Genomic DNA, 27,857 nt, shown 5'->3' with positions numbered 1-27,857 from the left:
AGTGAAAAAGAGGACATGGGATAAATAATTTTAATGATTCTCCATTTTCACACTTGCGCCATTAGTTCCCAAGGGCGTATCAAGCAGTCTCCGACATCCAACGTGATCTACTGCTTCTTGGCAACGTTTGAATGTGGAGGCTTGGAAAGGACAAAGCTGCAACCCTGGAAGAAGGAAGGTCTAGAGAGGCCCCCCGAGAGAGTAATTTTTTGCCTCCTGTTCCACACTGGCCAGGCATCTTGGGATAGATGGGAATACCCACACTTTACCCCACCACACGCAAACTGCCGATCGACTAACTGTGGCGGGTATCCAGTCATACTGCTGGATGGACAGAGGCAGTAAGTGGAGGATTTAAAAAAATTGCACATCGTTTCAACCGTCGCGCGAGGCGGTCAAACCTGGTGTTACCTATGAATTGCCAACCATTATTCTTTGGTTCTTTCGGTAAAGTCACGTATAAAGATAAAATAATCAATTAAATTAAATACTAGCATACGACGTGTATTTATTATTTTATCTTTATACGTGACTTTACCGAAAGAACCAAAGAATAATTCCTGCAGTCACGAAAGCTCCAAATTAAGTTTGCCAACCATTAGTTCAGTGTGCTAACCGCTACACATCGGTAGCATCGCGGTGCAGTGTTGGGTTCATGTCTATATGGAAAGAGAGCTCAGCTGCATGGAAAATAATGTGCACATTTTCATTGGCCGTTAGCGCCGCTGCACTAAACATTTCTCTCGTTCGGAATTCAGGGGGTCATTTGTGCCGTTCACAATTCCCATGACGCCTGCTATGATGAAAGCCGTCTTTGTCCGCCCCCCCCCCCCAATAAAACCCCAACAGATTATGTTTACTTCATTGCTATCATTTTATCAAATCCATGATTATCAAGAGAGCGACATTATACAATGACGATATCCTAGAAAACAGCTTAGTTCGTGATAAACATCCGCACCACACACGTGTATAAATAAGAATTTGAACAAACATTCATGCATACAGACAAATGTGCGTGTGGATATGATGTATTATTAAATTTTGACTTAAAGCTTTCGTGACTGCAGGAATTAATATTCTCGGTAAAGTCACATAGATAGGTTATCTTGTTATTTTCTTTGAGATTATCTACGTGACTTTACCGAAAGACCCAAGAATATGATGCATTATTGTTCCGCATTTTCTACCCAGGAAAGCCGCACTGCATCTCAATACTCTTTTTCGGGAGGTTACTATGAGTGTTTTGCAGTAGGCGGGATGATGCTGCTCTCTGTTATTCCAAAGGCGTTACTTACAGGTTTGTTTCAGAGTTGGGTTGTTCGCTTGTCCTGGTGAGGGTCGTGGCCGCAGCGTGTTGAGTAGTGGCGGTCCACACCTCCCTATCCCAGTCGACAGACTCCGAGCTCTACATTACTATACACTACACTATACACTACACTATACACTACACTATACACTACACTATACATTACTACACTATACACACTATACACTACACTATACACTACTACACTATACACTACTACCCTATACACTACAGTAGCGTGTTGAGTAGTGGTGGTCCACAACTCCCTATCCCTGGCGACAGACTTCTAGCTCTACATTACTATACACACTATACACTACACTATACACTACACTATACATTACTACACTATACACACTATACACTACACTATACACGACTACACTATACACTACTACACTATACACTACAGCAGCGTGTTGAGTCGTGGTGGTCCACAACTCCCTATCCCTGGCGACAGACTCCGAGCTCTACATTACTATACACACTATACACTACACTATACACTACACTATACACTACTACACTATACACCACTACACTATACACTACAGCAGCGTGTTGAGTAGTGGCGGTCCACAACTCCCTATCCCTGGCGACAGACTCCGAGCTCTACATTACTATACACTACACTATACACTACTACACTATACACTACACTATACATTACTATACACTACTACACTATACACTACACTATACACTACTGCACTATACACTACACTATACACTACTACACTATACACTACTACACTATACACTACTACACTATACACTACCATACACTACACTATACACTACTATACACTACTAGACTATACACTACACTATACACTACACCATACACTATACTACTATACACTACCATACTATACACTACTATACACTACTATACACTACTATACACTACACTATACACTACACTACTATACACTACACTATACACTACACTATACACTACACTATACACTACTATACACTACACTATACACTACACTATACACTACACTATACACTACTATACACTACATTATACACTACACTATACACTACACTATACACTACTATACACTACACTATACACTACTATACACTACTACACTATACACTACACTATACACTACTATACACTACACACCACTACACTATACACTACACAATACACTACTATACACTAATTCACTACTATACACTACACTATACACTACACTACTATACACAGACTCTAGCTCTTCTTGTGGAACTCCCAGGCGTTCCCAGGCCAGCCGAGCGACTTAGCCCCGCCAGCAGCAGCGTGTCCTGGGCCAGCCCCGGGGACTTCGGGATGTCTGTTCAATATTAGTTACATTGTGCTATTTGTTGCTTTACTATGGAAGGATACCAGTGTAGCTAGAGAAACCTCATGCAGACCAGGGGAAGAACATACAAACTCCACGCAGAGAGGAACCCAGAGTTCAGATTCAAACCCGGGTCCTTCTTGCTGTGAGTCATTGAGTGTCACAGCTGCATCAAACCAACCGGCCAATTAACGGCAAGTTCTGCCCTATACAAAGCAACACAAATGCGCAATTATATTATTAAAAGATGACTTGAAACAGTTTGCACGCATAATGTGAACAATTGGTGTGAGTCAGTTGACGATAAAACACGGGAATCCGTGATGATGCGGTGCCTGCTGTGAGCAAAGTGAGTTTCGTTATGAAATGAGTGCACACGCCTAATTTTCAACTTACAAAAAGTATCATGTTAAGGAACACGCAGAAGCATAATTTACATTTCATGGTTCCACTCGACAGCTGGCACGCAATTCCAAGTAACTACAGTGAAAATCGGAGTGCAACTCAGCTCACTGCTTAAATCCTCCACCACTTTGAAAAAGACCCGAATCAGGATGCATAAGTTACTCATTACGCAGCAATCACTCGGTGCATAATACCTCAGCAAACATCTCCATTGAATATGTACGCACACTGGCATGCATTTACACGCGGTGCATACGTATGATCGTAAACGCACGTAGTAACATCATTAAACACTTTGAAACTGACAATGTATTTATTCATTACCATTGTTCTGTAAGAGAAAAGTTAAATACCCAGGGTATCAAGATATGTTTTTGTGGCACAAGCTACGTGTAATTTTTGTATGCAATTATTTTTCCCCACGTACAAACACGAACATTTTTATGGATATCACTCTTTAAGAATATGAGTGTTGTACCATATCTGTGACGAGTGGTACAATCGCAGCATATGCGTCAGTGCAGGAGGAATAACGGAGTACATTACAGCGTTACGTGATCAATTCTTAAATGTACATTTCATAAATGACATTTTCATAACAAATCGACATCGGGCAGTTTCAAATAACCATGCTGTGTTCTGTTGGCGAATTGAGGCATTTTTCCACACTGTGATATGACGCTGTCATTTTTTAAGCTTGCTCCGTGCAAATGTGCATTATACAAATTGCACTGCCTGCAAATGTCAAACAAGTCAGCTTAATGAACACACAGCATGAAAAACGCATCACTGCCTGCTCAGAATGTATATTCTTTGAATATCTTGAGGATACGTGAATACATATGCATGCTGGTAAGAATAAGCAGAATGTTGTATTCTATCGCGTAAAAAGTAAATACTGAAAGCCCTAAAAACTGAGACGAAGATTCTCCATCTAGCCTTTCACACAGACTTCTGGGACACGTGCAGCTGCTCACTATAGTGACTATAGTGAGCAGCTGCTCACTATAATGAGCTGCTCACTATAGTGAACTATAGTGAGCAGCTGTGTAAGCCAGCATACAACGGGAATCCTGTGGCCAGGACTATAACCAGTCACCTTTGTCTCCCCGCTGCTGTTGTTTACACACACACACACAGGACTGCTTCAGATAGTCATCACTGATGTTATCCACGAACTCGAATCGAACTCGGGTCACCAGGTTCGCAGCGCAGTGCTCTAACCACTACACCACCGCTCCCCATTCTCATATACATATATACACCAGCATATGCTGAGACATCAATAATATATATATCGCTCAAGAGATAGTGGCATGAGCATCATATAACAAACTGACATTTTTACCTAAGGTTGTCTAAGTCGAAAATTGCTCGCTGAAGAAAAGTCGCCGAATGGAGGGTTAGACTTGGGTCACGGATGTGTCCACACTGATGATAAATATGTTTCTGCCCGTTCCAAATGTGCCCTCGAATGTGATCTCAGTTTCAGCGCGTGGCTTCAGGGCAACGATTCGACCGTACGCCTCTCTCCTGCCTCGGAAGTAATTTAAACGACACCTCATGTGTGCTCGATCCAATGAACTGAGCCGTGTAATCGAATATCAAAATATAAACGCCACGAAAGGCTTGATTATTTATGACTCCATTGGGCAACCCTATTTCAGCTGTCTCCCATCGTCTGGCCATAAATCGTTTTATCTCCCGAAAGTTATGCTTCTTTAATCCGAATGTGTGCACACAGAAATTGAAAACGTGTTGAAATTGAATAGTACAGATTGGTATCCAAATCAAACGTAGCCACTAGAGCCCATCCATTGAGTAGGTACGCAAAAATCTGTCAAGACTTGACCCCTCCCCCCCCTCCCTGTACGCACGCGTACTTTTTACACCCCCCCCCCCACCTGCGTCCGTACGCCTGACGCACCCCCCCCCCCCCGAATCCCATAGAACGGCCGATATTTAATCCACGCAGAAACGATCAAGGATTAATAATATTAACGTGTTTAAACAGATAGTCCACCGCCGGCTGCATTAAAGAATTAAGTCGCGTACCTTTAAAAATACTCTTTAGTTCATCTTCTTGGTTCTTTCAGTAAAGCCACGTAGAAGGGAAGTAATAAAATAATAAAAATAAAACATAATAAAATAATTCTCACGACGTTTCGGCTACAACGCAAGCAGCTGTCTTCAGGTGAAGAATGAGACACTACCAAGCTAAATGAGACACTACCAAGCTTGGTAGTGTCTCATTCTTCACCTGAAGACGGCTGCTTGCGTTGTAGCCGAAACGTCGTGAGAATTATTTTATTATGTTTTATTTTTATTATGTTATTACTTCCCTTCTACGTGACTTTACCGAAAGAACCAAGAAGATGAATCCCTGCAGTCACGAAAGCTTTAAATCGAAATTTACTCTTTGGTTCTTTCGGTACCTTTAACAAGTTTGACTGGTGTTAGCTCGGATCAAACGCCGACTGAAACTAGTCGAACAGGTGACGCATTGGAGGGATTTCGTCAACACGCGCAGTGTCAGGCTGCAGTGCCGGAGCGTGATCGCTCGTAGTCAGGGGCACGGTGGTGGCACACGAGTGACACCTCTCCCACAGTCCCACTTCTCCCGGCAGTACTTGCTGTCTGACAGCTGAAGACACTGAACTGTGACTCATTTGAAGGTCAATGTAGACAAATTATTATCCAGACTTCACCCCCCCCCCCCCGTTTCCTATGCGTACATTGTCAGTAGACCCCCCCCCCAAAACACAAGCGTAGGCATTTGGGTTAACCCCCCCCCCTCCATGTGTACGTACTAAATAGATGGCCCCCTACCCCAGACACACACACATATATATATAAATAACATGCGATGAATTATAACACAATTTTGTTTGTTGTAGCCACCGAATGCAATCACATGTCAAGACACTGTACAGGAACCCCTGGGTATTTTTGTAAAAAAATTGAGCAGAGAAAAAGTCAGTCTGCCATTGGCAGATGAAAATTAAGATATTGAACCTACACATGGACGGGGTCAAAGAGTCAACAGCACGAGTGTCTGGGGGAGGACATTTCCAGACTCTAGTGGCAGCAGAGGACAATGAGTGACCTCCAACTGCCTTAGGTTGACTCGGGGCTTGGACAAAAAATCGGAAAGTTGCGTGCAGGGAAGTAGAAAAGTTGAGAGGAGAGATAGGCAGGTGTGGGTCCATGGGGAATCTTGAAGAGGGTGGGTGTGATCTTAAGATTAATCCAAAATTGTTTCGGGAGTCAGCGGGCAGATTGGAGTTTTGGGGTGCTGACGATAAGTCTGGCAAAGGAATATTGGATCACCTGGAGTTTGAATTTGAGGATTCTGAGAATTCCGCGAAAGGCTGTCACATGAGTTAAGTTGGAATGTGATGAAGGCAGCTGGGGTTAGGACATCGCAGATGTAGTGGGTGATGTCCTTCGGAGTTTAGGAGTTTAGATTGCAAGGAGAGAGCACAACAGATGACAACTTCAGGATTTCGCACACACACTCTCTTTGCCGTCGTAACGTGACAGTTTTAGCGGTGTACACTCAAACTGTTAAGGAGAAGTGCTGAAGCTTTAGCAACATTTATCTGCAGAACGTTAGAAGAGATCCAAGGCAGAGAAGCGTCACGGAGGGGTGTGATAGTGGACAGTGAAGTTTGGTTATTGCAGTATAATATAAGCGATATTTAAAAGCTATTCTACAGTAATTAAAAAATGCTGCCAATTGCCCAATCAGCATTTGCTGCCAAGCAATCTGATCTGAGAAAATGTGGATCGGATCCAATAAGCTCACAATACTATCATGATCGTAATCAGGTTTCCATTAGATCTGAACCATGCTCCCTCTACGCTTAATGCAATTGTGGAGTTTTACTAAAAATATTAACAGTTGAAAATGCCGTTTGCCACATTTCATTTTGCTAGACAACCGATTTAAAATTGACAGCCAGTTGTGTATGTTGGCTTTACATTGATTACATATGTTCGGGAATGCAATGATATGATTAACTGGAATAGTGCTTCCAGTGGTGCATTATGAGGACAACTACCAATGTGAAGTGTGACGTTATATTCATAACCATTGGCCCCTTTTGGTGCTTTCCACCTAAACTTTCAAGCGTCAGTACAAGAATCCAGGTGACCAAATCTTACATCGGTGACCCGGGTCACTTTTGGAAAATGATACTATCCTGGTCTCTTGAGTTATCACCTCATTGAACAAATAAACGTAGCTATGTCCGTCGATATGTCTCTAACGCAGGGCACGTGACTCTGGGCCAAATGATCCAAAATAAACAACAAAACTGGCCAAATTGCTCAAAGGGGTTGCCCAAAACTAGATGATAAAACCAGCACTAACAATGGGTTATCCTTGGTGGGCAGACAATGGGCATCATTTACACGTCACATCATCTTGCCACTTCGCACGTGACGCGCCTTGTGACGTCAGCTTGTTGCGTGGCCTTAAAGGTATCGCCATAGTTGGCAACTCAGTGCGTTTGGGCACAAACGCCGATTGGAGAACGCTGCAGAATACAATGCCTACGCATGATTTCGTCTCGCACGTTTCGTGTTAGGTTGAAGGGAAATGCGTCCACTTACGTAGAACTTTAACGTGTCGCTTGTAAAGTTGACTATTAGCAAAACTCAACATCGAATCTCAAATGTAAAATACACTACCCATAAAATGCAGCAAAACGTGAACAGTTCATTCGCGTTCGTCATAAATCGTCCATCAATTAAAATGCATCTCCCACTTTTTACCTCCTTCTAAAAAGCAATGTCAGACACTTAAGGAATAATTTGGCGGATGTACGCAGAGCTCGCTACAGGAGCAGCGTGCCAAAGCCTCCCTTGGCTCAAAGCTGGCATCTGACCTTGGTAAGCGATGCCAACCTTCTCACTTATTACCATTTAGACAGCTTTTACACCACAGCTTTACAGATACCCCCCCCCCCCACCGCCTTACCCCCCCCAGACTCGAATGATGGCTTTGCACTGATGTCACAGCATTTGATATTAGTGATATCACCGATTATATCTAGAGAGAGCGTTTATTTCCTATGCGTGTCCCCCAAGGATGCTGAACCATCTGGAATGTGAAATGGATAGTGCTGCAGGAGATAGCTTGTGCCATGTTTTATAATAACTCATAGGTTTAACATTGCATGCTAATATAAGGAAACTTTGAAAGGGCAGCACGAGGCAGAAGAGGAGAAAATTGAATTGAGTGCGAGCTTCTAGTATTTTGTGTTAATTCCAATCTCTGTGGTGACCTTTGCGTTTTTTTACTTTTGGATATTAAAGTGTTGCACTTTGACATGTGCACGATACAAAGTTACCTTACACAAAAATGGCACGTTGTGGTCTTTAAAGAGTTAAATGTCAATCAAATGTGCCCCGGTGCAGCTCAAATAAGAGGTGGACGGCTCTCAATAATTTATTTCGTGGGTTTGAGCCAATCGTAAACATTTCACATCACTGAAAAGCGAACGGATCATCACGGTCTCATTCATCTGTATACATTGCACAGTGATATAAACGCGCGTTTGAGCGGATGCAAACTAATGCAAAACTGATTAATCAGAATGCTGGAGGCCATGATTTTTAACACATAAACACCCCTGCTGTACCTCAAGATAAAACATCTCTGGGACCTCACAGAGGCTAGTTGAAGGCTGCTTGAGCAGTTTTGGTCAACAGGAAGGAGCAAGCATGGAGACAATGGCAAGTGACTTGAGGTCCGAAGGGAGGTGCTTCTTAATCAAGCGGTGTTGCATTTGGGAGGAGGATTGAATGGAAGATTGTGCAATCATAAAAACGAGTGCTTTCAGTTTGGTGGTATAGGAATACTTGTGCACACATCTCGTGAGAGTTGGCAATCTCTGTGCAGAGGGCGAAGAAGGGGCCTATGGGGTCTGAGTGCGTGGAGACGCGGCTGCTGTGATGTTGTGCTCAAGGGTGTAGTGAGAGCGCTGCGGCGTTGGGATTGGACACGCCGAAAGGCAGAGGCTTTCAAATGAACGTCATGACAAGAGCTTCTTAAAACAATAAAGTCGTGCAAAGTTGTCGCTGTTAATAAAACACGAGATGATGCAGAGTCCTTGTGGGGGGCCCTCGTCTCTCCGAGGTCCTGCGGAGGGCTGGGGGGAGGGGGGAGGGGGGCTTCGAGCTTCAATTCGAAGCGATGGAGGCGATAACCTAAAAGGTTTGAATGAGCAAAATCGGAGCTACTCTCAGTAAGAAATGAATAAGCAGTGATATTAAGAAATATTTTGTATTTATTTAAAAAACAACGTATTAACCATGCTTAATGCATTTGTCCCGAGCGCTCTAAATTGGAGAGGCCAAGAGTGTTAAAGTGTGCAGTGCAGTACTCAACAAAACATTGTGACCAAAATTGACACGAAGCAATTTTTTAATTTTTTTAAATATAACTGTTTATTACCTCATCTTCTTCCTTCCTTAAAAACAACACCTCGCTGACTTTCGACTCAGTTTCACGGTGGAAAAAAACATCGCTGTTCAGATGTGTTCACAGTCGTGTTAATCAACATTTTTTACCGACATTTCAAAATGCACAAAAATCTATATTTGCCTATTAATGTTTCACAAATGTTATACTCTCAAAAAATGGGCTTTAACAAAAATCCGGGCAGACGTGTTCATAGAAACTCACAACTTGCTTCCATTATGTTTTTTTGTTTGTTTGAGATGATGCTGAGATGATGATGATGATACAGTTGATGTTGCCGCACTGTTGTAACACTGTTTTGTCGGGCTTACTAAGGCAATAACTGCCGCATTTCTTTAGGAATATTCCCTATATATCGTATTTATTCTCTTAATTTCATTATTTGTGGGGTGCTGCAATGGTTCATGCGCTGTGCTAACAACCTGGCAACCTCAGTTCGACTCCTGACGGTCGCTAATATCAGTCGTGAGTGCTCCTTTAAGCAGGAATTGCTGACTTTTTTTGAGTGTACAAATGGACAAGGAGACAAATATCGTTATCTTATTATAATGTGTGATGTTTTATTTGTGTCTGCGTTGTGCATCAGAGCCATTGAGAGGGAGTCATCTTCACTGCCGCTGTCCAGGGGCTTTGTCGGTTTTGAAAAATGTCCCAGACCCGTCTCTGGTTCACCCTGGTTCTGGTGTGTACCTAGCAAAGGTGGGACAAAGTCATTGTTATGCAAGTCCAAGTCGAGTCTGAAGTCATCAAATTCATGACTCGAGTCTGACTCGAGTCCAAGTCACATGACTCGAGTCCACACCTCAGAGGTGGGACAAAGTCATTGTTATGCAAGTCCAAGTCGAGTCTGAAGTCATCAAATTCATGACTCGAGTCTGACTCGAGTCCAAGTCACATGACTCGAGTCCACACCTCTGGTACCTAGATAGGTAGAGAAAGATATAACCTTGTTTAACTCTCACCAAACAAATTATGCTCATTCATAGTCTAAATAGAAATCTGGGCCACACTCATCATATTGGCACACGCAAGTTTATATATGCACGGGCGTGTACGAGATTTTCAGGGACTTACCGAGACTGATTGATGCACTCCCTTTTGGGCTCGGTGCTGGAGCAATTATTAATGCAAGCCCAGCGCAGAGGATCGAGGGAGGGGAACGAGGCAAATAAGGGGAAACGTTCCCATAAGGGGGGGGGGAGGGGGGTGGCGTTTCCCGAGATGGATGGCTCACACCTGCGCCGTTGTCTGTAAGAGAGCGCATCTGAAAGATACCGCAGACTGAGCCGTTCGTTCTGCGAGGTGGTCTCTCTCACTCTGTGCATGTGCGTGCTTTCTCTTGCCTGGAAGGAGCGGTGGTGTAGCGGTCAGCGCGCTGCACTATGGACCCGGCGGCCCGAATTCGATTCCCGCTCACGGCCAACACCGGTGACTTTTATCGGAACTGTTGCTGGGCTTCCCTTAGATCGACTCAACCTAAAATGAATACCTGGTGTGGTTTGTAAACATCGCCACTGGGGAGACAAAGGGGGCCGAGCGTGGAGCTGGTCGGACCCACACCCTCGTGTGCCATGCTGGCCTTCATTGGTGCTTACCCTGCAGCACTTTGCCCAACTGTCTGTTAAGGCTTTCGGGAGGATATTTGTCCTCTACCCTATTTACACTAAAAATGTGTGCTTTATCGGTTGTAAAAAAAAAACATGTTATTTATCTCTGCTTTGGCGGAATTGTGTATGAATCTCGCATCAAATAATTTTTTGTTGGACTGCGTATGAGCATAAACATTTGCACGTGAGTATTGATGCGTGAATTCGGGCATTGGATAAATGCATGCACGAATTACATGCAAACCGCGTGAATTAGATTATCGTACTTTCATAGCGTGCATGTTATATTAAAATAAACTTGGTGGTCAATGTCGTGCCAAAGCGAAGCCGTCACCATCAACTGAAATGTCCATTTGGCAGCTGGCTTCCGTCTTCCTTCGATATCCCAAGGGGTTGTTGGACCATCTGGAGATGCCCATCCAAACAAAAAAATGTGGCAATAAAATCACCATCATAATTTGCTTGAAATTTCTGTTTTGCTCGCGAATGCCACACCCTCAAAAGGCGATCATGCTTTGCACGTAACCGCAAGAGCAGTGTTTTGTTTCAACAAAAATGTATTTATCTGGACCTATTGCAATTGAGCGAGGAAATTAATGTGCCACTCCAAGTGATGTGGCACCGTTATTACGGCAATTTAGTTCGTTCTTCAAATGTCACATGCATGACATTATGAACTGGAAAACCCATTGGTTGTTTAGTTTAGCACAACCACATACTATGTTATGCAGTCATTTGTCAACAAAGGTACTTGTCATGTTGGTTATCACACGCACACAACACTTTCACATTACATGTGCTTATTTTATTTATTTATGTATGGTTACTGGCCTTTTGTTCGAACTTTTGAGGGCTTATTGCTTTTGTTTTTAAGGTTATTTTTGGCACAGCCTTGCTTGAGGTTAGTTCCATGACAAAAAGTTGCAATCACGCAGCCCGATTCATTGTTACAATAACGTTGCAAAAAAAGTAAAACAGTCATAAGAATACAATTTTGATTTAAATCTTTCGTGACTGCAGGAATTCATATTCTTGGTTCTTTCGGTAAAGTCACGTAGAAGGGAAATAATAAAGTAATGCAAATATAAAACAATATTGTTTAAAACAATAATAAAATAATAGTACAAATATAAAATAATAACTCAAATATAAAACAATATTGTTTAAAACAATATTGTTTTATATTTGTATTATTATATTATTTCCCTTCTACGTGACTTTACCGAAAGAACCAAGAATAGTCATAAGAATAGCAAGAACTAATTTAGAAGCATCCACCCTCTTTTTTTGCGGTAGAAGCTGTCAATGCAAATCTGTCTTTCTAGGACAGAGGTGGCAACCCTCATCCAACCAAGTCATAAATGAGGGTTTTCATAAATGTGTTATCCTCACTCAGATCACACTACAGCAGCATATTACTGAATAAGTTATTCCTATCCTGCTGCAGTAGATTATAAAACACTTGAAGAACGTTTGGTTATTAAATTTCGACCGCCGATGTAGGTATGAATATATAGAACAAATGCCATTTAATACATTTTGTGAGCATGTGTGTAAACCTCTGTGTACAGCACCTTCAATCCACCACACCATTAAACACACCTTGTAATTGTCCTATCGGCATTCGCCTGTGTCGATACATTTAAACCGAACTGGAACCACACGTTCCAACGTGTTTTCTAGCTCCCAATTCCATGAATGATGTTCCGTTTCTCATGTAATATTTATCTACATGCTATTTTCCCGAGTGTATTACTGCTGTTAGATATTACATTTCCTATTTAATATTTGAGGTGTGCTTTAAAATCCATCTGTTATTTGAAAAATTCGCTTTTAGCGTCAAGGTGATGTTTTTTTAGATCGCTCCTGAATGGAAAATTCGAAACGAGAATCCATACAAAAGATGCTGACTCTGCATCATTCCCATATGATTAGGCATCGTGTTTGGGCCGGGATTAGATATATTTTTAGGTTGTTGTTTCATTAGCCATGCTGGAAGATGATGTAGAGCTGCCATCGTATTTTTAAGCGTGTGTTGTGTACAGAACACAATCTCCGTTTAGGCTCTTCACATTGGTTTCTGCCATGTAAACGGAAATCCCATGCTCTGTTTCATTGGCCTCTGTGTTCAAATAATGGTGTGTGTGTGTTTTATGGCATGAGTGTACGGAGCGGTTGTGTATTGGTGAACGCCCTGTGCTACCAGCCTAGCAACCCGAATTCAAACCCCTCTTAGGGCCAACATCAGTGACAATTATTTGAACTGGGCCTCCCCTAGATCGACTCAGCCTCAAACGAGTACCTGGTGTGGTGTGTAAACATCGCCACTGGGGAGACAAAGGCGGCCGGGTCCGGTTCTGGCACGCACCTCCTCGTGCGCCGTGCCGGCCTTCATAGGTGCTCGCTAACGGCACTTGCCCTAGCACAGCACTTGCCCCAACAGTCTGTTGAGGCTAATCGGGACATCTTTGTCTTTATGTTGCGCGTCAGTACATGGCAAAGCACACACTATGGCCTGAAGACTGTCTCAGTCAAATTGGCACCGTGCTGTGTTCTATTTTCATGGCTTGCTCTAACATGGTAAACCATTACGCACTCGTGCTCCCACGCGCCCACAAATACAACAAAGACCACCCCCCCCCCCCTGTTCAGCATTCAGAGACTGTAAGGGCAAAATTTGTCAGCGAGCACCTATGAATGTCAACATGGCACGCACGCTTGTGGATGGCCAGCACCACGCCAGACAGCCAATTTTCTCCCCTTGTGGATTTTTACACATCAGAACCACGCACAGCAGTATTTGTCTAAGGACGAGTGGCCTGGGTGGGAGGCCCAGGAACCAGTTCAAATATTTGTCACTCTAATTGGCTTTGTGGGCGGGTCGCCGAATTCGTTACTCAGTGCGCTAACCACTGCGCCACCGCTCCCCACTCTCTCTCGAGCGCGCACACACACACGCACATGCCTAGCGGTTACACATTTTGCCCAGGCACGGAACAGGCGTGACACCGCTGCTGTCCTCGGAGCGTTTGATCCGCTCCATTGGCTCCACGAGTGCCATTTGCAAGAGACAAAGAAGCGAGATCGTTAGGAGCTGAATCAATGTTTCATGCACCTGTCGCCGCAGCAGAGACTGAGTGCCGCTCAGCCTGTCGCGCGCGTCTCGCCTGTTTTTGCTATTTCCACAACGATTAGCAATATCCTGGAAACTCACATCTTGCTCCGGTGGTCGGCCTTTGAAATGCCAACGGTAGTGCGAAGCCGTACGTATATCGCTCGCATCAATTGGCATTTTTCTAAGCACAGCCCTCAAATTGGGTCAGGGTTTTTTCGGGAGAAGTGCGCTGCTGCTATTAATATCTGCTGCTGCTGCATGCAGCCTATGGGAGTTTTTTTCGTGTGAATGTGTCACCTGCCGTCACTTGTGAGACGAACCGTTATGCGGCCACAGATGTGCCTGGCAATAAGTTGTCATTCACTCTGTCGGGAAGTGTTTTTTTTATCTCGCATCAGCCACGCGGTTGTGCATAGATGTTCACATTTCTGTCCGCAATTGGATATTTGCGCTACGCTGTATTTGAAAGACGTGCTACATGTCGTTTACACCATGTGACGTCCAGAATCTGAATCTTCATTTTTACTGGAGTAATCCGATGAGCTATGAAGCTCTTTAACGCAAGTCCAGTAATGTTCACAATTAAGCCAGCAACACACCTACTTTATAATATTACGTGCAACATACAAATACAATTGTGTACAGCACTTTGTCAATCCCCTGATGGATAAAATCCTCCCCCCCCCCTCCACCTTGTTATTCTTGGAGGTTCTTTGACCATACTTCACCAGGCGGGTCGTCAGTGCGAGCGATGGAGGAAGCCCCAGGATGGTTCAGATTTCATTCGCCACTGACATGAACAATGGTCAGATATCAAATTCGGATCATCAGGTTTATAGCGGTGTAGGTTAGCGTACTGCACTGTGCACTAAACCTTCACCGGCACTCACTGATCAGACTGGGGAAGTATAGTTGGTTGACTTGAAGGACGTGGCAGACCCATTCTGTTGTGGATTAATAATAAGTGCCATCTTAATTTACATTCTATACATAAAAAAATCCGCTAATCTATTGGACGTTACGCGTTCAGTAAAGCAGTTGAATAACCCTTTACGTTGCCAAATCGGTAACCAATAATGCCGAGGAACGAATGCAATAAACATTATTGACTTTCTCTGCACCTTTCAGAAGCGCGTATGTGTGGATGCCGTCTATTCACCGCCGGCTTCACTGAGTGCATTCGTAGTGTTTGTTAAAAGTGCACCATGGTGATGCCCGCAGTCGTCATGTAAACACAGCGGCACAGAGAGCGCTGGAGCTGACGCCGGGAGCTCAGGAACGATTTACTGCTTGCTGAAACAGGGCCCTCTTTACGAGCCGACTTTTATTTTAAAGGAGATCTTTCCTTGTTCCAGCAATCTTTCGACGCAAATCATGTTTTCCGTGCCATCGTACGTGGAGCGGAAAGGCTCACTCTACCTGAAATCGGACCACATGGCTTATAGCAGGCCCATCCTCATCTCCAACTGGTATGTGCTCTAACACGAATAGACAACGCTACACTTTGCCCAACGGGGCCAAATCTATCGTTTGGGCTTACTTCGAACTGCGATCTTTATTTCATGTCTATCAAGCAAGTAATACCACGATGGCGTGTTTAACAACAATAAAAGACAATAAAAGACCCAACATAAGCACGATACTCTCTGCTGGTTATTTGCTGTATTCCATTCTCAACATTGTTCTGCCATATCTCATATACTGTAAGCAAAACATCAATTCGATGGACCAGCAGGAACTGTCGTTGTTGAGCACAACACATGTGTCCGTACATATTTGCTTGTATAATATAGGCAAGGCCACCCAATGTACATACTACAAGCACCACACATTTAAATCTCGCTCCCTTTGCTCTTTCCCTTTCCATTTCAGCACTTAACCTCTTAGAATCCCTCTGTTGTCCGCCTTTAATTCACCACCTTCTTCTCTCACCGTCTGCATGACAACCACCGTTGCCTGTGCCCCCCCCCGACTCCGTCTTGTGCTTGCCAGGCACCAGGCGCGTGAGGCCGAGCCCAAGGATTACGACGTGTCACATTCCATGGGCAATCGCAGCATGCACCTCTCTACCTACAGACGCCTCGGCAACTCCTCCCACGAGGTCCGTGCGCGTGTGTGTGTGTGCTCGCGCCACACACCCCCCGTTGTATGATCCACGTTTAAGCTTCTTTGAAAAACACTGGTCAACACACTTTTTCTGGCATAAGGTATTCCAACGGTTTTAATGTAATTTTGGGGTGCTGATTCCAAATCTGGCATCAGTTTTTGTCTATCACATCAGGTTTTTGAGATATCAAATATTGCATTTTGTATAAAAACTGCAGAAGAGAAATATTAAATAAATGTAGATATCTACATAAAATTATATTATAAACACACTATCCTAAAAATACAGCACCATATTTTAACACTAAAGCAGTCACTGACTCGCAACAACTTGCAATCATAAGTGACAGAGTTAATTTCGGGTAAAATCAATGAAAATGGGGTATGCCGATAGCATACAATGAGATGTGATAGAGCAAATCTGAGATCAGATTTGGAATCGGCACACTGAAATTAGTCTAAAACAGCTGCAAAAGTCCAGGCCAGAAAAAAAAATTTTTTGTTGTTGACCAGTAAAATCGATCGAAACTAAAAGTGAACTCTTTTTTATTTAATTTTACCAGGTAAGGGCCCACTGAGCTATACAGCCCTTTTTTCAGAAGCAATCTGGTTATCACAAATGACAGCTTAACGAAGTGGCATCACGATGTAGAAACTTATAGCAGCCAAATACTCTAAAGCAGTAGTTCTTAATCTGAAGTGCACGCACCCCCTGGAGGTGCGAGATGCCCTTTCTAGGAGTGCGAGACATGGACAGATTTGTTTCGAAGGTAAATCATCGAAAAGACAAATTAAGCACGTGCACGTGATTGCAACTACTTGTTTCATCAAACCTATGTATTTATTAACATACATTTTTTTGTACGATTGAGAACCAAAGGGTTGCTGGTTGCAGTAAATATTAAGAACCACTGCTCTAAAGGCAGGTTTCAAAATGTGGAGTGGAAAATAAACCAGAGGACCCGGCTAAAAATCCACGCGACCACGGGGAGATCATGCCAACTCCAAATATACAGGCGTCAGGGGTGGGGGGGGTCGGGTTCGAGAAACCCCACGACCTTCAGTATACTGGGCGAGGGAGATAACATCTCGCTATCGTCGCGCCTCTGTGAGTGAGCAAAGGATTTTCAGAGAGAATTAGTGGCACTCTCTGCCACCCACTGCCCAGGGAGCTCTGTGCCTGGGCTGTTTATATCCCTGTTAGAGGGACCTTGCTTTAGGTGTGGGGGAGGCAGACACACACTCAGGGCGGTGTGGGCGGTGCGGCGGGAGGGTTGCATGACAGCGAACCCTAATCTAAATTTGGACACGTTTAAAGCTAAACAAAATTAATATCGGAATCATAGGCGACAGTTTGGCTTCTATATTTGAGCGGTGGTGGGGGTGTGTCGCTTTATCGCTCACACGAGGAATCGCGGGTGCATGCAATTCTAATAATTTAAACAAATCTTTATCGGAAACTACCGAATATAAATTAATTAAAGGGGTCCAAATTTTGACTTAAAACTTTCGTGACTGCAGGAATTAATATTCTTTGGTTCTTTCGGTTAAGTCACGTAGAATTTTTTTAAATAAGAATGAAAGTGATAAAAAAAACCACAACGTTTCGATCGCAACACAAGCGTTTGTTTATTTTCATTGTTTTTATTATTTTAATTTTTGCGATCGAAACGTCGTGCTATTTTGTATTTCTTTTTATTTAATGTTTTATTATTCTATTTTTCATTCACTTTATTTTTTTATTATTTTTCTTCGATCTACGTGACTTTACCGAAAGAACCAAAGCATATGAAGGTGTCCAGTTTGGGAGAGGCGTTGCCTCCCCCATGCCCCCCCCCCCCCCCGCAAACTCTGCCCATGATCGGGATGGTCCGCATTTGTCCATCGTGTGCGTACGGCTCGAGCTCTTGCACCCCCACCCCCCTCCCGTGTGTATATGAACATCATGGCTCTCGCATAATGTCCGTGATGCAGTCATTTTTAGTCCGTCGATGGTCGGCTCATCTCGACGAGCTGCACACGATGCACTCTTTAAAGTTGCATTTTTCATAACTGATTTTCTTATGCTAATGTTTGGCGTTTCGACATCGCGGAGTAGCACTGATTTAGGATTGATTGGTACCCCAGTCGCGGAGTTAAGTAACACCCCTGGAAAAAATCGTGTCCCCGAAATAAAATATTTAGTTGCCTCGGCCCATTTTGTATTGTTTAGTAACCCCAGGTTACCGCCATAAGGATCATATGCCGAGAGGCTGTGGTCGCTTGGCTTGACTGACAAACAGATGCACGGGGAGGGGGGGGTTGAGCATGCAGCAAGGTGTTGTCGTAACCTGTGTGTTGTGAGTTTAACACGTAGGCTTGTGTTGTCAATGGACTAAAGCTCCGAATAACGCTGTGTCCCAGCTGTTTACAAGGCAGGCACCCTGCCCTTTCCAAACCCCCCACCCCCCCACCCTCCCCATGGCTGACTGCAAGGATTTGTGCTCCAATTTTCACACCTTCGGTGGAGGAGGGAAGAGGGAGGGGGGGGGTCTGTGTTTGTAACCACTCTTCTTAACAGGATTGGAGAACGACGACGGGATCGCAGCTGGAACAGATTCTACTCCTCAAGCCCCGCGGGTCGTGGGGGACACAGACGCGTCCATTGACCGTGCAGAACCTCCCCGTGACAGAACATAAAAGGTGGGCCGTGTGCGCGCGTGTGTGTGCGTGTCCGTGTGTGTGCGTGTGTGTACGTGTGCGTGTGTGTGCGTGTATGTGCGTGTCCGTGTGTGTGCGTGTGTGTACGTGTGCGTGTGTGTGCGTGTATGTGCGTGTCCGTGTGTGTGCGTGTGTGTGCGCACGTGTGTGTGCGTGTCCGTGTGTGTGCGCGTGTGTGCGCGTGTCCGTGTGTGTGCGTGTCCGTGTGTGTGCGTGTGTGCGTGTCCGTGTGTGGGGTTGGATCCGTTTTTTTGGTTCTCGAATTGCTGTTGAGGCCATTTGGGGATCGAATGCCTCTGTTTGTGAACGTGATTGGACGTAGTTTTAAATGTACGGGGTGGACCAGATGTCTTGTTAACCACCCCCCTGCACCCCCCCCTCCCCCCAATTAATTGACCCCTAACATTTTTCTCACTTGCATTTTTTTTTCTGTTTTCGATAAACCTTACTTTTTCAAAATTATATGTTAAGTTTTAGAGAACTAAATGGGGGTCACAAGATATTTGGACCAGCCTTTGCAAGTGCATGATCATGATGGGCCTCGATATGTGATTACAAAAATGTATGTACTGTACTTCATTTGCATGGTGTAGGATGATAATTTGATCACGAAGGTTATAAACATGACGATATGTTGTGTAGTTTATCTACATCAGAACAAGAGCAATAGTTCAGGTAAAGGTGCAGTATGCAGTTGCCTGCTCACACCAATTATGGCAGATGTGCCTCCAGCAATATTTTAAACCTCGCTTGAAAACTCATTTCTTTTTAACTGCTTTTTGTGTTTTAGTTCGTTGTCCTTTCCCCGCACCTCCGGTTGCCACGGTTAGCTACGTACGGTGCAAAAGAAGTTCAACATACACTAAAGGGAGCCCCTCTAGAGGGTATTTGGCCTACTCTTCCGCGCTGCGTCAGACGTCTTGGATGAGCCGGCAGTACTCGCACTTTAGGCCAGCACACGCGACGTGGTGAGCGGCTAATAAAACCAAACGCACCGTTGAACAACGTTCACAGTTATGTATGTGTTGTTTTTAAAAAAAATCTAATATGTGGCTATAAATGTTATATTGGCAGGGACACCAACAGACCTAAGACTGGCGGTGGGGCAGTTTTGCCACGGTATCATCCCACCTACGACACTTACTTAACGTACGTAACATTGCCGAATGTTTGTGTCTCTACACGTAACAAATGACATATTGTTTACACTTCCCGTGAACCACAAGGCCTACTAGGGTAGGAGTGCATCATTTTCAGCCATCAGTAAGTGCTGTCCGTAAACCCAGACTCATTTCTGGGCAGTATTCAAGTTTTCAAGTTTCATTTATTTGGTATAGCCTTGTGAGCCATGCGGCTCTTAAGTCGGGTGCAACCGCAACAAACAAAATATAAACGGAGAACATCTTAAAGCGACGACGCGCAACAGAAACATCCTGGATAAACCAGCAAATCTTCCTTTAAAAAAAACGCTGTGTGCAAAAATCCCAGTATTAATGATTAGCGCCGATAGCTAATCATCAATACATGCGTACACACAGAATGAGACGATTTCCACCTGTGCACACCATGAAACATTTTATTTTCAACTGTGCAGCATTTTAAAGCAGTGGCTATTAACCTTTACTGCAGCTTTGCACCCCTTTGGTTCTCAATCGTATTTTAAAATATATATATAATGTTAATTAACATCGGAGGGGTTTGATGAATCAAAGTAGTTGTACTTACATGCCCGTGTTTAATTGGTGTTTTCGATGATTTACCTTCTAAAAACAAAAATCTGCCCGTGTCTCGCACCCCCAAAAAGGGCATCTCACACCACCCAGTGGGTGCAGCGTGCACCCCAGGCGACGAGCCACTGGTTTAAAGCATGGCCCTCTTCAAACGAGTAGCAACGGGAAGAAAAAAATACCTGAACTATGAATTGTGTTTTCGAACACGATTCATTCCGCGAATTAGGTGCCTTTCTCCCCCCCAGGGGTGCTTTCGGCGGCGCTCAAAAAATCTCCATTGTCACGTTTGTCACACTCGGGCGAAGCCCCGCGCGCCGCTGGTAGCGTCGCAGAGCTTGCCAGCTGCAAGTTCTCTTTGGGGAAGATTAGTGCCGAGGCGCGTCTCGCAGCGTGCTCAGTGCCCGAAGGGTGGCAAGGCCGAGAGAGAGAGAACGGAGAATGAAGAGAAGCTGCGTTAGGCGGCTGGACAGATGCCGGATTATCGTCGTAGCAAAAGTGGCAAATGCTACGGGCCCCGGCACTTTCAAGGGCCCCGCGCTAAATGATTTCAAGCTATCAATTCCAGTTCAGTGATTCTGAACTTGCTCTATTACTATAGTACTATACCACCGTCAACTTTTATGAACGATTGGGTGTTTAAGGTTAGCGATTTGTCGTAGTATCTGGCTGTATAGCAAATGAAAAAATACAATTACTTTGATATACAAGTTAAAACATTTGTGTTTTAATATTTACGTTTTTTAAAATTTAGGACCCCTTTATAACATATGCTACAGGCTCCTCACTAGCTTAATCCGGCACCGAGTAGGGCCCTGTGCTCCGTTGTGCATCTTGTCGGAGGTGGTGGTGGCGTTGTGCTCTCATCCGTTTTCCCCTCCGCTCTGCTTTTGTTGAACGTTGCCACGTCTAATAATTGGTTTTTTACCCTTCTATCTGGCAACAAAACTGACACCTTTTTTTACGAGGAGCCATGTTTGCATAGACCACAATACCTGCAGCCATAATGCAAAAAAAAACATAACTTTGATAATATATTGATTGGTCCACACCCGAGACAGCTTTCCTTAAAAGGTGTCAGTTTTGTTGCCAGATAGTAGGGTAAAAAAACGATTATATTTTTTTACTGGCAAATGAGGTTCCAATGGTGTAAGTTGCCACGTCTGTCCACAAATTGCACGAATGTCGCAGGCCAAGGCCGCAAGTTTTTGGCAAGTAACAACATGGCACCGTGTTGCAATTTCACAATTGTGCATGTAATTGAAAGCCATTTGTGCTAAATGCTGAAGCAAAGTTGTTTTGCGGGTACAGTGGAACCATTAATTACGGGAAGTTAATGTTTTTTCTCGACCGTTAAAATCGCAGAATTATTTAATGCATGACCATTACGACATTGACTGATAAATACAATATAAATGTATTGAGGTCATTGCCAATGTATAACATTTCATCTTCTCTATTGACTGTGTGTTCGTGGTGTACGCTTGTGTGGTTACCCAGGCGACTGAAAACGATCTATCAGGCTGACTACATCCCACCATACTCGCACATATCCAGCACAAGGGTAAGAAGACCCGCGTGACTTCATCGCAGCTGCAATGCTCACACATTTTATTCAAGCACATTTAAATAAACCCTGAGGCTTCATTAAACACATCCTTCTGCCTCGCAGTGAAATCCCCGCTGCAACATTACAGGCATGAACACGGCCACATACCACAGTATACAGAGACGAGAGAGAAACCGCGCATTTACATGAGTGCACATGCGGTGTGGAAACAGCACTGGAGAGACAAAGACGGCCTGGTCACATCATTCCCTCATTTGTAGTAATAATAATCTCAGTAGGTGCTCACTCATTATACTTGGACCTTATGCTTTATAAGGCCTAACAGGATGTATTGTCTCTGTGTATACACAGGCACACACACACACAAATACAATTGTTCACAAAATCTTAACGAACAAACTCGTGGATGTTTTAGAGGGGAACCGACTTCATATGAAGCTGGGTATAGCAATGGCTTTTCCACCATGACTACATACACAACATCAGTCATCACAGAAAAGGGAAATGAATATCAAATGTCATTATACCTGGATTTTACATATATATAAAATAAGGCACTTGATTCATTGGAACCAAAGCAGTCATACAAACTCTCACAACCAATGCATTCATAATATATCGACATTATTCTAACCATTTACCAAAAAGAGTTGCTAGATTAAGATTGCTCCGAGTCTACAAATCAGCAGATAAGTCAGGCAAGAAGTTACTCTTTCTCCAAGGTTATTTACAGGAACATGATCAGATATTGTGTGAAAATGAGATTGGAGAAATACAAGTTTAAGCTTACATGGATCATTTTCTTTTAGCTCTTTCACATTTAACAAACAGTGAAAGTTCGTTACTGGAAAAAATATTTTAAAACGTCACAAAGAAGGCTACAAAGTTAGTCTCGATAAATATGAGCAGAGAGTTTTGATATAAAGCTTTCGTGACTGCAGGGATTCATCTTCTTGGTTCTTTCGGTAAAGTCACGTAGAAGGGAAATAATAAATAATAAAAATAAATCATAATAAAATAATTCTCACGACGTTTCGGCCACAACGCAAGCAGCCGTCCTCAGGTGAAGAACAGGTTTGTCGGAAAGACAGCGTCTGAATGAGCACCACCAGGCTTGGCAGCGTATATTTAAGCTGGGTTGGAGGGGGAAGGGCGCCTTGACAAATGAATTTGCATATCAATAGGAATTTAGCATATTTATGGGAAATGCAGATATGGGATTAGTCACTACTTGTGAGCAGAGAGTTTGCAAATTATTGTGGGAGAGACGTAATACAACAAAATGTGCATAACTATGGCAGTTATTGAAGCTAGGTCAGGATCAAAATGATGATGCAAAGAGGTGAACATGCTTTTAAAAAATCTGGACTTAATAATGAAGAAAGTTTTCAATCAGTGCTTATATTACCCGCTGTAACAGCAACATGGGCACTGACAATGAAAATGGAACAAACGAGGAAGTGTGCAGAGATGCTCGCTAGAAAAATGAAACTGATAAAGAAAAAGTAAAGAGACGGGGAGACCGCCGCCGTTACGGAGTGACGAGATGAACGCACGTGCCGGGGAGTGCGATGGTTTGTGGGCATCACAGGGGACGATGAGTGATGGTGACGGCAGTTGGATACACAACAGCTGATGGTAGTGCCGATGCGACGGCGAGATTTTAAGCAACGCATGAGTTCGATTGACTTTGACGCACAAAGATGTGACTGGCGGTGAACTCTTGAGTATAAAATCTCATCCAGGTCAAAGCAGCCTCCCTTCTCCCGCTCAGAGGGACGAGTGCCAACACATGTAACAGTAAGGAAGGTGACCAGAGTCTGCGTGCCGTGCTCTAGCCTCAAATCAAGAGGAAATTGTTTTATCTGGCCCAGTGCCCAGAGAAACACAGACAGACACCACCCATGCAATTGCCCTGTGTCTGTGGGCTACGGCACTTTAGCTGAGTGCAGATGCCTGACCTTTGATAGCTGAGGATGTGTGCGCACAGTTACATGATTATTAATATGCCTGCCGGACTTTAACATACAATTCCTGATCTAACCGTTTATAGGCTATACGTGTATAATAATAAGAGTAATACGGTGTAAATACTATCTGGTTCTTTCGGTAAATTCACGTAGATAGAAAAAATAATAACACGACGTTTCGGTCACAACACAAATCAAGACCAATACAGTATAAATTGAGATTTTATTATAATGCCATTCAAAATCAAAGCGTCAGATGTTCAAACGAATATTGGCCAACGCACATATTCACGGGTAGTACAGATCCTGTGGCTTCAAGTCCACAATTCTTTGGTTGAACAGCACTGTCGCTCCGTAGGGTACATCAACCGACGCTAATTTCCCTTCAAGTGGTGTTTCTTACCAGGTGGTGATCGTTTTACTCGGCCTGCGGTGGCGATGAACTGAATCAACCTTGAAGCATGATCACCCGTTTAGAAGCACTGCTGCCTCGCCAGATGGGTTTCAATGTAGCCATATGGCGTGATCATCATCATCATAGTCGCGATGACATCACCGTTACTTTATTTGAGAAACGGATAGAGGAAGACACCTTTAAAATTCTGGCAAATCGCCTGATGAAGCTGGTTGTATATCACCAGCGAAACGTCCCGGTGCTATATTTTTAAATATTTACTCTCCAACACACCGGTGTGCTGAACTAGTAACTAATTGGGACCTTTTGTTTACGAGACATCTTACTGATTGGCTGTGTCGGGTGGTGGTGGATTACTGACACGTTTATATTTATGTGATCTAAGCCAAAAAAAACGTTATTATGAATCATCACGGTCATTGTCAGCAGCAAACGATCACTCCACTACTGGATGAAGACCTCCACAAGTTGCTGCCACTTCTTCATTTGACACTATGATTTTGAATGATGATAGTAATCATAAAAGCTATTTTGGTTTTGAAGCTTTCATGACTGCAGGAATTACTCTTTGGTTCTTTCGGTAAAGTCACGTAGAAAAAAAATGAAATAATATTTAATTTGCGTGACTTTACCAAAGAACCAAATAATAAAATCTATTCTTTTTTAATTTACTTAGCCTCACACGATCCTATATGCAGCGATACATTTTGCGATATTTGATATTATTTTATCATTGTTCCCATTTTAATACTGCGACGTGATTCGTGTTGCATTTTGTAAAAAAAATCAACATGGTTTGTCTTGTACGTAAAAAAAGAATGGTCCTTGTTATTGGAACGTGGAATTTGAGCTAAGCGTTCGAGGGCCATTGACGAAGATGAGCACCAGACAACGCTCACTTGAACGTGGAAACACTGACTCCTTTTATCGGTAGAAATGTAATTGATGAGTGGAGGTCGCACTTCGGATGCGCTTCTGCAGCCGTCTGGAACGCTCTTCCGATATTCGTAAGTTACTGGAGATATGGACTTTTAAATCATCTAGATTGAAAACTCATTGTCTAGAACGGCTTTTCGTGTTTAGTTTATTGTCCTTCCCCCTGCACCTCCGTTAAGCATGGTTAGCTACGTACGGTGCGAAATAAGTTCAACCATACACTACACTATACACTACATACTACACTACACACACAACGCTACGCACTACACTAAGCACTACGATACTAAATTGAATACTAATTTCTTTCGAACTGCTTCTTTGTGTTTATGTTATTGTCCTCCCACCCCCACCCCCCCCGTACGTCCAATGAGCGCGGTCAGCTACGTACGGTGCGAAAGAAGTACAACACTGCACGCACACACACACACATCCACGGCGCATTCCCATTGTCCGCGTGTTTCCGCCATTGATCCGCTGTTGACCGCTCGCAGGCTGGGCCGCCCTTCCCGCCGATTCTCTGGGGCTCGTACAGGAAGCCTCCCACCCAGTTCACGGCCACAGCCGCTGTCCACCCTCACTCTGGACAGAGCACGTGGCAGGACGAGCAAGACCCCGGCACCAACAACATCTACAACGTGAAGCGACGCTTCAGCGCCTGTGGATGACCAGATCGTAGGCAGGCCAATAGCCCCAGCTTCATCCCCCCCCCCCCACGGACGAAAAAAAACTGCATTCGAAAAAATAGACAAGTGTGGTGATCAATGCGCAGTATACGCTATTAAAGGGTCGATTTGCCAACACCAATTTGAGTGTAATTTAGAAGGGCACTTTGCACTAAGAAAGGCGTACGTTAAATACAATGTATTGATGTCGATATGATTTCACCTAGCCATCTGTGAATGGAGTCCCTAAAATAAGTCAATTATAACATTTTCACAGACTCGAAGGTTATATTTTAAATCACAAAGCCCTTAGAGAATTCCTTACATAAAATGTAATTTAATGATGTTGACTAATCCCTTCATATGCATTTCTAATTATGTTCTTAAATCTTTATTTGCTGATCCTTCAGAATATTCTGGTTTCTATCATTTATTTTTATTGATTTTAAATGCTATTGAGATGCCTTGTGGTTGACTTTGTTGTTGGAAGTAAAGGAGAGTTTATCCGAATGTGAACGCATACATTTGTTGCCTCTAACAATAACATCCCTTCATCAGCTTTTTCTGATCAATATTGTATGTGGGTTCGCGGTTTATGAAAACAACGATGAACTGATGGCTAGAACAATCAGCACATGCTCCTGGAATTTTCCCATATTCCCATATATACTGTGTGTTGAAAGTGAATCAGTAAGAGGGCCCTTTTAATAATAAATAGACATCCCGTGAAATTCACGAGTTTTAATGATCCACTGCATAATCTACACTTCCCGGCAATAAAGTAGTTACATTTTCGATCTTGTCTAAGATCCATTAAAAAAAAAGTGCATAACATTTAATTTGGCAGGCTCAACTCGGAGCTAAACCAGCATCTGCGTGAAGCAGCATGGCGCATTTACAATTTATGTTGATGAAGTGCCAGTTTTAACAAAATAATTAGGATTAAAATTGTATTTCTCTCGCAATCTGGATTTGTGTTCTCAAGGCAGAATAATAAATGAGATTTAATAATAGAGTATTCATGATCATTTAGGCCGGTCTTTAACAAATGCCTAATATGAATTGCCTAATAGTACATATACCCTCTGGTGTGTTTTTTTTTACAGTTATCTCCCTACACAAGATATCTTTATTTGTTTATAGAAAATAGACATAAATGTTGTTCTATTCATACTTTATCCTGAGCCAATATTTGCATATTTTATTAAGTTCCACGATAATTTCTGAATAACATTTTGATCAGTATAATAATTCAAATGTATAATACGCATTCCATCCTAGATGATTTCAATGCACAATGCAGGAAACACAAACAGAACCAGGGGCAACCGACCAAACTAAAGAGGGAAGGATCACTTTAAAGAGATGGGGGTTTTAAAGCAGACTTAAATATATCTACCGACTCTGATTTCTTGATTTCAAGTGACCAGGCGTTCCATAGCTTGGGTGCCACGTTAACAAAAGCCCAATTATCAAAAGAACGCCACCTAGACCTGGGAGTGCTG

The 27,857-nt window shown here is 43.3% G+C and overlaps 1 protein-coding gene across 1 annotated transcript; it reads left to right on the top strand.

Moving 5' to 3' along the window:
• The first annotated feature begins 15,331 nt into the window (after positions 1-15,331).
• LOC133343852 (cilia- and flagella-associated protein 95-like) lies at positions 15,332-26,872 on the top strand. The gene is made up of 6 exons (XM_061553769.1): positions 15,332-15,732; positions 16,256-16,364; positions 18,930-19,051; positions 20,144-20,218; positions 22,297-22,360; positions 26,182-26,872. The coding sequence occupies exons 1-6, from the start codon at positions 15,638-15,640 to the stop codon at positions 26,353-26,355; spliced, it is 639 nt and encodes a 212-aa protein (XP_061409753.1). The 5' UTR covers positions 15,332-15,637; the 3' UTR covers positions 26,356-26,872.
• The last annotated feature ends 985 nt before the right edge of the window (positions 26,873-27,857 follow it).

This window comes from Lethenteron reissneri, chromosome 18 (genome assembly GCF_015708825.2).
Source record: "Lethenteron reissneri isolate LAM-NWPU_2019-01 chromosome 18, ASM1570882v1, whole genome shotgun sequence".
NCBI classification, from domain to species: Eukaryota; Metazoa; Chordata; class Hyperoartia; order Petromyzontiformes; family Petromyzontidae; genus Lethenteron; species Lethenteron reissneri.
The sequence above is the reverse complement of the archived record's forward strand: the minus strand, read 5'-3'. Positions and strand labels throughout refer to the sequence as shown.